Source organism: Sycon ciliatum, chromosome 1 (genome assembly GCF_964019385.1).
Source record: "Sycon ciliatum chromosome 1, ocSycCili1.1, whole genome shotgun sequence".
Lineage (NCBI taxonomy): Eukaryota > Metazoa > Porifera > Calcarea > Leucosolenida > Sycettidae > Sycon > Sycon ciliatum.
The window spans coordinates 88,103,449-88,114,145 of NC_088643.1; the positions used below are offsets into that span (position 1 = coordinate 88,103,449).

General features: G+C 45.6%; 2 protein-coding genes across 2 annotated transcripts; one reads left to right on the top strand and one right to left on the bottom strand.

Annotated features, from left to right (window-relative positions):
* Positions 1-62: 62 nt before the first annotated feature.
* On the top strand, positions 63-8,142 carry LOC135806205 (uncharacterized). The gene is made up of 4 exons (XM_065320360.1): positions 63-455; positions 3,158-3,416; positions 5,083-5,884; positions 7,470-8,142. The coding sequence occupies exons 1-4, from the start codon at positions 261-263 to the stop codon at positions 7,492-7,494; spliced, it is 1,281 nt and encodes a 426-aa protein (XP_065176432.1). The 5' UTR covers positions 63-260; the 3' UTR covers positions 7,495-8,142.
* Positions 8,143-9,318: 1,176 nt separating this feature from the next.
* LOC135808542 (uncharacterized protein SCO4629-like) lies at positions 9,319-10,017 on the bottom strand. Its single transcript, XM_065321749.1, has one exon. It carries the CDS (start codon positions 10,015-10,017, stop codon positions 9,319-9,321), a length of 699 nt encoding a protein of 232 aa, XP_065177821.1.
* Between the last annotated feature and the right edge of the window lie 680 nt (positions 10,018-10,697).

Consider the following 10,697-nt stretch of genomic DNA (forward strand, 5'->3'; position numbering starts at 1 on the left):
ATGAGTCATATCAAAATTGTCATGATCATATCACATACCATTTACCAGATTTACATCTTTCACATGCACAGTTCAAAAAATAGAGCTCAAACACTCCTGATTTTTTTTGGTGATTATACATTTTGACTTTCTTGTGTTTGTGTTTGGGCTCAATCTTGTTTGAAGGATAACGTGTAGATCATCATGATCATTGTAATTTGTAGCACTAGAGTGTAGGGCCTAAGCCCCGCTGCTAAGGGTATTTGTGGAGTATATTTGCCATGGAATTCCTACTACCTTCAGTCAAGGAGGCTGTAAAAATCATGGATGGCGTAAAGAGATTGAACCTTGCAGCTATCAACAGGACTGTGATGGTTCCCGCACTGAAAGTAGCCAAAAAGAACTGCCAACCAGCTCTGGAAAAGCTGAGAGTTGAACGTATACCTATGGCTCGGCCCGCAGTTGTGCCTTCTCAAGTAAGAAAATTATAGTGTAATGGCAGTGTCATGTCGTATAGACGTCTTGTACAATGTAGTAGGCCTGTCCATGTTCAAGTTGGAAAAGTCAGATCTCATATTTGCTGAAGCCGGCCTGGGTAAAAACATTAGCAACATATGCAAAGCATTTAATCCATGATGAGTGCACCAGGCGCAGGTAGCCCGAGAAATTATTATACTAGGGGTGAAAGTAAGTGGCACTGAGATCCCGAGTTCAAGTACTCTGATTTTCTCCGATCGAATATTCGAGTATTCGAGCATTCTTCATCCCCAAAAAAGCACACCAAGGGCCTTAAAATCACATGATGCAACCCTGATTGAACCGAGTAGCAGTCATTTTTCTCGAGTATATTGGTTGGTGGGTCATTTGGGCTCTCTCTACTCGTGAACAAATGTTCACCACACAGTCTGTACATCAATATCTGCCGACTGCTGCTCTGAAACTGCAGATTTCTGTGGTAAATGCATGTACCATGTATGAACGAGTATGATTCATTCCGAGTACGATTACTTTTGGAAAAACCGAGCGAGTACTCGAGTATTCGGTATAATTGTTTCACCCCTATATCATAAGCTTGTCCGCGTTTACATCACCAAGCAAGCTTGGCTAGTCTTCGCATAAGCCAAATGAACAAAAGAAATGAGGAACGACCGAGGCCAATGAGGAACACACGAGTGCAACTGCGGAATAGGCAAAATGAACTATACATGTAATAATACAGTCTTAAAGACACACGACATGTCAACTATTTACTTCAACAAATAAAACTGGAAACGGATGAATACAAGAATCATGACAGCTGACGGTACATAGTGGCAAAGCGACATAACACGAGTATACTGTACGTGATATAATAGTACAATTCTACTAATAGGCCATGGTAAAAAAATAAAGTTGATTCTCAGGTCATGAGCCTGTGAAAATCGGTGCGAGCGAGCGATTTTTTATTTTATTTCCCACAATTTTTTTTATTTCCAAAGATAGGGTCACACAATATTATGTACGTCACAGGTTCATATAATTATTTTATTATTCAGGCCAGGGAGTAGAAAAATACTGGTATTTTACTACTCCCTGATTCACGCCTTTCGCACTGACCGTTTTCATGTGCGCATATGCATGCATAGAAATTAAAAAAATCGTCGGTGCGCCGCCAAAAATCGGTGCGCGCGTACTTGAGAATCAAAGATAATTTTTACCATGGCCTTATAAACTACAGCCGAGAACCACGTACATGTATGTGAACCCATATTTTGTATAGTATGACATGCAAATTGAAATGAAGCTCTTTTCATGCTCTACGTCAATTTGTACTTTATTTTCATATTGCAATAGGGCTTGAAAGTGCTACGTCACAGCATAGCAACAATTTCAAAAATTCAAAAACTGGATCCACTTGGATCCAGTTTTTGTATGGATCCAAGCATATTTCAAGCCGTCTTACTCACAGCAAGGTGATGTAGCCAGTGAAACTGACTGATTTGGCTACTGGGGGCGGGGTTACAACTGGTGGCGAAGTAAAAGCCACCCCTGCATACGACATGAGTGGGTTGCTATGCACCCACATACTGAGGCAATAGCAAAGTCACACCTTAGTGGATCCAAAATAGAAATCCTGATGTCAACTTACTACTCCCTGGCCGTTTTTGACGTCATCACTTTCAAGCCCTATTGAAAGGAACTTAGTCTATATTGAAGGGAAACCAATTGAAGAGTTAGCCTTTTTGGAGCCATCTACAGGGACATGTATATGTATGATGATTAAATTAATGTGCAATCATGTACAACTACAATGTCATGTACATGTAGTTGTGCTGAGCACTCCAACTATTTTGAAGCAAAATAAAAAAGAAAGAAAGCCCTCTTGGCTGTATCTTCTTGTACATGTACATGTATGTGTGCCTTGTCCATCGTCACGGGTTCTGGTGCTTCTGCATGACAGGTACTTGAAATAGCTGTCAAAAGCCCAGAAAGTCGGACTTGTTATTCAAGCAGTGAATATGACCTCAGGGCACTAAAATCATGTCGCTATTCGCGAATTGTCGTTATTCCGATAGTCGTTATATCCAAACACGTGGTAGAGTAAGTCTATTACAATTACCGGTAGTACATGTACGAGTGGGTGAAAACCAGTTATATACATGAATATGCTGTGGAACCTGCACGAGAGATATTCTATTGATAAGGCTGCAAAGATGTTTCGGTGTCGGTCCACGAGGGGGATGAGGAAGCAAGAGCATAGAGAGATTGAGACGGGAGTGTTGGATCTTGAAGAAGCTGTTGTTTTTGACATGCCACACGAAGCAGTATCACAATAGTCGAATATGGGTAAGATATAGGCCTTGAAGAACAATTGCCTGCAATAATCAGATAGAATCTGATATTGACAGTGGGGCTGTAGAATAGCTAAGGCAGAGCTGGCTTGCTTGCACACAGAACTGACGTGTTGGCTCCATGAGAGCTGGTTGTCTATGATAACACCAAGATGCTTGTGCTGATCCGCAATACGGATGGGGGCATGATGACCGGGAACGTGCAGTGGTTGAGCAGGAGGGTAAGGCGAAATGTACATTGCCTCGGTTTTGGCGAGGTTCGGCTTTAGTTTCCATGTCTCCATTCAGGGTACGGTGGTGTTAATACTATGCTGCATCGAGATGGTATGGTAAATGCTCTTCTGCAGGATGTTTGCTTCATTTTGCTGCCGTCGGCTAAGGATTCATCGTCTTTGCCATCTACAGCCGCTGATTTAATAGCAGAGGGCTTGGCTGAACTAAGCAGCACCCCAGTGGCTGTGCATACCACGCACTTCCATCACTCCATGCTAGTGAATCATTTATGCGGTGGCATGCTCGAAGATAACGTACGGCGCGTGGCCATGATTGGTCACATTGCTCACATCAACCTTGACAAGTCTGCTGTTCCATACGCAAAGCTTATTGGTAAGGCCTGCTGTAATATTATGTGCTTTGACCCGAAGTGTTCTCCTCAAAGCATATGCATACAACACTGTAGAGGTAGCTGCCACTGTTCCCCACCGTCTGAACAGTTGATGTCCCAAACTATTAAGTAAGTTTCTAATACAAATCCCCCCCCCCCCTCACTGCATTTTGCAAATTCGCAGTAAATGACGGAAATTGTCGATGGTCCCCTAAACGTTTTCTTACTTTGAACGTGCATGCTCTCACTTGGGACAGCTAGCTGCTTTGACTTTCTTAGGTCTCATCAGTGGAGCTCAGAATAGCTGGACGATCGCAATGAAATCAAGTGAACACTGAAGCATATTAAAAATTTAATTTTTATAATCGTCTCAAAGCATCAAAGTCAGTGCTCTGATGCGAGAAACACAGTGAGCATGTAGATGTACAATGTACATTGCATTGGTATGTCCTGTCCCAAGCTGTTAGTATTGGGAACCATCCAAAGGCCTGTAGACTGACAGTGCTTTTGTGCTCAAGCTACTCTTTCTGTGCATAATTTGTAAACTCAGGGAATGTGGCCAGTGTGATTGCTGCTTCTGGTGACTGTGTAGCTCTTTCATCACGTTTTACACGTACGCTAGTATTGTATTGTATTTATTTAAAAGGATTCTCCAAAAGCAAATGGATGCTTATCACGGAAGTCTCCTACATAAATAGCGCAAGAAAAATGGGGAAATGGGGGAGAGGAGAGTGGAAGATGAAGCATGGGAAGAAGGGAAACAAGTACCTAAATATCGAGGTATAAAAGCAGGAAAGAAATCGACGAGAGAAGAAATCACCTCTGCAGTTAATAGCGGGACATTTAGATGGAAAAAAAAACCAGCAAGGATTAATTTCAAAGAAAAAAATTTCTCAAACGGAAAAGTTCGGAATTCCAGTCAGAGAATATCTATGCTGTGAGTTGGGCTGTGTTCACATGAGAAATTTCAACCCGGGTCGAGTTCAGCCAGGGTTGAAAGTCTGTACGATAGACAAAAGAGGTGAGCGTTTACATGAAGACAGTTGACCCGGGTCAAATACTGATATGCCGCCAAAAGTCCACTTCTACAGTCCTGTATGGTCACGTGAATCCGCTCGCGCAAAATTTGCATCTGTTGTGCCGTTCAAACCTGGTGCGAGATACGCACAGAAGTACGTTTGTACGATTTTCTTGACCCGGGTTGAAATCAACCCGGGGCGAAATTTCAACCCGGGTCAAGCGCAATGCGTCATGTAAACGCGCCATTCCTTTTGTGCACATGGCGGGTTGAAATCTGACCCGGGTCGAACTCAACCCGGGTTGAAACGCTTCATGTAAACACAGCCTAACGAGCCTTTTAAGTACAGTGTAGGTTTGCCAGGATACGCTGTTGCTGCTGCTGCTGCTGCTGCTGGTGCTGCTGCTGCTGATGATGATGATGATTCTGGTGCTGATGCTGCTGCTGTTGCGGCTGCTGCTGATGCTGCTGCTGGTGCTGCTGCTGCTGATGGTGCTGTTGATGCTGCTGCTGATGCTGATGCTGGTGCTGCTGCTGGTGCTGCTGCTGCTGATGCTGGTGCTGCCAGCACGGAGGACCATGACTGTGCATGCGTTTGCATGTATTCATCTTGGTTCTCTGTTTCTCTTGTGTTCTGTCTTATCCTTTAGGGGAGATTGTCCTGGCCTGCCACGAGCATGTACGCACTGTTATACGCAAAACAAAGCCAGTCGATGGACTGTTCAGACTTAATTCTTATGAGGTTCTGGCTGGGGAAGATGACATGTCTGTCAAGTTTGAGTATATTGGCTGTTGGTTTGAGTTTGACTACTCGAAGGCTTTCTGGAACTCTCGCCTCAATTTTGAGCATATGCGCATAGTTGCAATGCTTACAAAGCAAGATGTGTTTTGCGACATGTTTGCTGGTTGTGGTCCGTTCTCTCTGCCTGCTGCCAAACAGCACCGAGTACGGGTCTATGCGAATGATTGGAATAGTGCGTGTGCTGATGTTCTCTCAGATATGGCCAAGTTGAATAAAGTGGAGAAATATGTTTCCTGCTTCAACATGGATGGGCGAGAGTTCATTCGGAGCCTTATGCGCAGAATTACAGCAAGCCATGAGGAGTTGGATGAGGTAGAAGCAGAAACAGGGAAGGCTTGGCCGATGTTCACCCATGTCACCATGAACCTACCACACACGGCCATGGACTTTCTGGATGTGTTTGTGGGAATTCTTGCTGATTCCAAAGAGCTGCCATTACCTATGATTCACGTATATTTCTTTTCCATTGAAGGCAAAGAGCATGATGCAATCCAGCAAGCTTGTGACAAACTTCGTGTTGACAACTTGGGTTCAGAAGTTTCGATTTCTTGTATACGCTCCGTGGAGCCGGGTATTTCCAATTACCGTTTGTCGTTCCGCTTGCCTGCTGCCGCTGCTCATCGCTCCATCACCGTTGACAGTACAGAAAGGTCAGGGTGCAGTCATGTTGTATGTACTTATACAGTATTTGTCTTGCGCTACTGTAAGGCCGATATTCTTTTCCAGAGCAGCCTAATCAACTTACTATGCCCATGGTTTACAAGTAAAGGCAATGGTGACTTTAGAGAGGTTGCGCACAACGAGAATTCGTAAGATTTGGCCATAACGGCCTGGCCTAACAAAAGTGGTACAAACTTTCGTAAACTTTCGACGGAAAAGGAGCTGCTGATCAACGAAAATTACTTTGTTTCAATCACCGTACTACCACACAGTAGTGTATGGCACCTGCGTACTGTCGTACACTTTAAGTGTACGACAGTACGCAGGTGCCATTGCACATGCATGCCTGACTTTCGAGCCCTATTTCCCGTACTCCGAAAAACTTGACGTTACCACTTTTGCGCAAGCTCCGGATCAGCCGATTTCCGTAGCCATTTTCGTGGTTGCCTGATCCGTCGAACACTACGAAACGTCGTTATGCGCAACCTCTCTATTGTCGTGTTTAGCTAGTTTAGTGGAGGTCCTCCATCCCTTTGTCTCTGCCCCAGCTTCTCTCTCTTTCTCTCTTGCACACACCTTTGGACCTTTGGATGCCCATTGCTCCGTGCAATGATAGCATCAGAAGTTGCAGTATTTCCTGTGGTGAGTTAGATCGTTGGGCCGACGAAAGCCCCTGCCACAGCCGCAAATGAACACTCTAGGCTTTGGCACAGGCGGCTGGGGACGATTGCACATGAGGCGCCAGTCTCGTCTGTCCTGCGCCTCGCAGACACACACACACACACACACACACACACACACACACACACACACACACACACACACACACAATGTACATGTATACGACAAGCTTGCCCTTTGACGTTCCACCGTCAGGGGAGATGATATGCTGTTGCGTTGGGCAGTACTTGTGGCAATGCTTCTTATCACCACTCCTTCTGAAATCTCTTCCGCTTACGCATTGAAAGTCGCTGGAAGAGGAAGCTGATGTTCATGAACCCGCCTGCACCTTTCCAGCCATCCTGTGCAGTCCCTTACCAGAGAGCAGTTCAAAGGGTGGACTGTGGAATTGAGCTGTACCCCTTGCATAGGTCAACGAAGAGGGCAACATTGAGTCACGCTCCCATGCTTTTTTTTTTTTATTGCCTTGCAGTGAATCCCGTATCGCTGCAGCCACGGTCCTTCCAGGAACCACTAGATCTGGTATTTTTTTTTAAAGAAGTCAAAGGGGGAGGGGTGAATACTTGATTGATATTCATCGACAGTGACTTCAAGACTGTTGTTGCAGGGATTCTAGATATATCTGACCTGCTTGCAGCTGAACTTCATGCTGAGCCCATCGGTATGTTTTCTTCTTGCACTGTCTCGTGTGTGTGTGTGTGTGTGTGTGTGTGTGTGTGTGTGTGTGTGTGTGTGTGTGTGTGTGTGTGTGTGTGTGTGTGTGCGTGTATGTGTGTGCATGTGTATGTGTATGTACTATGTATGTGTGTGTACATGTATGTGTGTGCATGTGTATGTACGTGTGTATGTATGCGACTATGCGTGTCTGTCTGTCTGTTTATGCCCTTTGCATAGCTCACAACAATGTGGTGCCACGTAACAACTGAGTGCATGGAGATGAAGTAAGCTACTTGCCGGTACAGAGTACCATGAACTACAGCTCTGGGCCAGTCTGGCATTGCTTGCCTGCCTAGTGCCTGCCAAGCCAAGCAGTGCAGGGTTGCTTGAGCTTCTCGCCACCTACGTATGCTCAACTACTCCCGTGTGTCCAATACACATACAACACGGGGTGATGTCAGCAGTCAATCGGTCAGCCGGTCGGACGCAGCGCGGAGTGTGTCAATGCACTGCTGGATCCTACGGGGGCAAGGAAAGAAGTTCTGCCGTACCTGTGCCGCTATCACACACCCGGGTGATCCAGAGGAAGATGTTGGTGAGCCAGTACGAGACCCCAGATGTGCCTTATCAGGTCTGGGATACATATGCCCGCGGTTTATTCTCTTTGGAGAAAGGCCTTTGAATTCGGCAAGCGCTTTTAGCGTGGCTGCATGCGGCAAATGGCTTCGGATGTTCTTGAGATTTGTGGCCACTCGTAAAGAGAATAATGTTAGTAAGCGTCGGCATCAACTTGCTATACTTCTGAAAGTGCTTTCAATCATCATTGTTCAATCATCATTGTTCAATCATCATTGTTCAATCATCAATGTACTACTGTAGTCACTTCTGAAAGTGCTTGCATCGTAGCCAACATCAACTTGTCGTATTGGCAGTTACTGTGGTGAAAAGAAACAAGATCTTGATCTTATGTACCCTCAGATTCAGTCAGAACGTGCCAGCTGAAAACTCAAGCCAGCACAATAGACACATAGTGGCGTGCCAGATAAAAGATTTTGGCAGATCCAGATATGTCTGGTTGTCAAGACCAACTCGGGGCTGGCAGACCCAAAGCAGTGCTCAAACTGCTGAAGCCGCCACACGCCAACTTATTGTTGCTCAATGCTGTACTAAATGCTGTGCTGGGCATGGACAGAGACATCGACAAATGTAGCAGAACAATGATATTTTCTGCATGTGCATGTATTCTGAGCAAGTACTAGCCTGCCTCGTGGCGATGGTGTGTGCAGAGCCAGGTTACACTGCTGGGCAGTTACATGTACTTTGCTCGATGGTAGATCCTTTGTTTAGAGTTTAGACGGTTTTATACATCTTTGTTTGGGCATCATTTACTCATGTACGGTCACCACCAATCTAGTAGGAGAGCGGCGGTTTCGTTTCTGCCTGTTGTCAAACAAACTAACCATTTCTTACTTTTCAAGTAGTGGAAACAGAACTCATGTACTATACAATTGTACAAGTTGTAGCAGTTTGAACTGAGCTCCTTGCCTGAAGATCTAACTTCTAATTATTGATAGGTCTCTGGACCAGTGAGTATGGATTGATTACCTGGTTTTTGCAATAAATATTACGAGGGAAATGGCCCTCTGTGCCGAAATGAGACATTTGAATGTGGCCAATGTCAAACAACTAGTTACTTTGCGATCAACTCAACATCTCTACAGGTATTAAAGTTAGGTAACAATAATAATTTGGTCAGACAACACCTAAACAAACGGTCTTCGCCTCTCTTCCCAATCAAAACTACATGTGCTGGTAGTACTGGTATGTTGTTGACGTCGGTGCAGTGTTGGACAGTGAAACCCGACCCCTTGCCGTCCAGAACGGCATCGGGAGTTGTATGATGGATGTGTGTCCTGAGCTGGGCTGCAAAGTGTCATGGGCTGCTTGAATCAAGCCCCACTAGTCCGCCCGTGTTTGGACTTTACTGTCTAACACTGCAGCTAGAGCCAGCTTTGCTTGTCTGCAACATACAGCATGTGTGCCTCAAGTAGGTGAAGCAATGCTGGTCACCTATGTACGGCGGATCTTAGCTCGTACTCTCCACAGGCTCTCCTTTGATCAGATAGCGTGTGAAGCCAGCCTCGACAAGTACTCTCCAAGCCCGCTCCACCTCCTCCGGTATGACCTGCTGGCTCTGGTAGCCTAAACGCGGGTAGACCTTGATCCGCTGGAAATCGCCCGCCATTATGGATGCCACGTGTGCCAAGTCGCCCGTTTCTGATGAGCAATAGTCCTCGAGGCGTAGCTGTGGCGACGTCACGCATAAGCAAGTCATTTCCGGCCATTGTGCTTCGAACGTGGCTAGCGTGCGCCGCTCCATGTAGGGTTTTTGCACTGCCAGGACAGAGCCTACCTTGATACCCTGTTGGGCCAATAAGTCTTGGCTAAAGCGAACGTTCTCGCCTGTGTTTGTAGACTTATTCTCAATGAGAACTTTGCTTTTATCCACGCCCATGCGGCACGCAATCTCTGCAAACAGATCTGCCTCGGGCTTCTCGAATACACCCTCGGTGAGGTTTCCCAATCCTCCCGAGAACAACAACCAGTTACCTAGTCCATCCAGCATAAGTTGAGCACCTCTCTCAGCCACTCGACTGTCGTGAGAACCGAGGACCATGATGACGTCACACTTCCTCACCGGGTGGCTAACCTTCATGTAATTCCAAACAGTGTGAGCTGCACTAAGCTGGCTTTCATCCAGTTGCATCGTGGCACTAGACGACATAGTTGTGCAGTCAAGATTCGTGACACTATTCTAGCTGCTAGAGACCGGATAGATCAACCTACTAGTACTACGACTATGAGTACAGCGACTGGTATTGAGCCTCAGCCCGTGGTCCTGTGGACAGTTTCAAAGACAAAGTGTAGATCTTCAGCCAGTTCAGGGCGTAGCATGCGGTGTCTAAATAAGTTATGCCGAGCGAATTACCTCTTTTTTATGCACGTGTAGTCAGTCATTGGTGGCAGCTACTTCTCTCAAGTTGATACTAGTACACACATTATTCGAGGGGAACTGGGACGAACAGAACACGCAGACACATTATTCTCTCTCTCTCCGGACTCTCGACTCCATCCAATGATTATGTGCGATAGATATGCTGTCTGCGAAAATGATACATGTACAGTAAAACCTGTAACTAACGACCACCCCTTGGTGCCCGGAAAAGTGGTCGTTAGTGGCAGGTGGTCTTTAGTTAGAGGTTTGCACCACGCGACCATATATGGATCCCAGTATATGATAATTTAGGTACTTATTACTACACTATTACTAGTTGTACAATATGTAGACAGACAAAAAAAAACCGTTTTGCACGTCAGGATAAAAAGCGTCGCATTTTGAACATGAACACTACACTACAGACTACAGTACAGTACAAAGCACTGTCGACATGTCTGACGTATGAC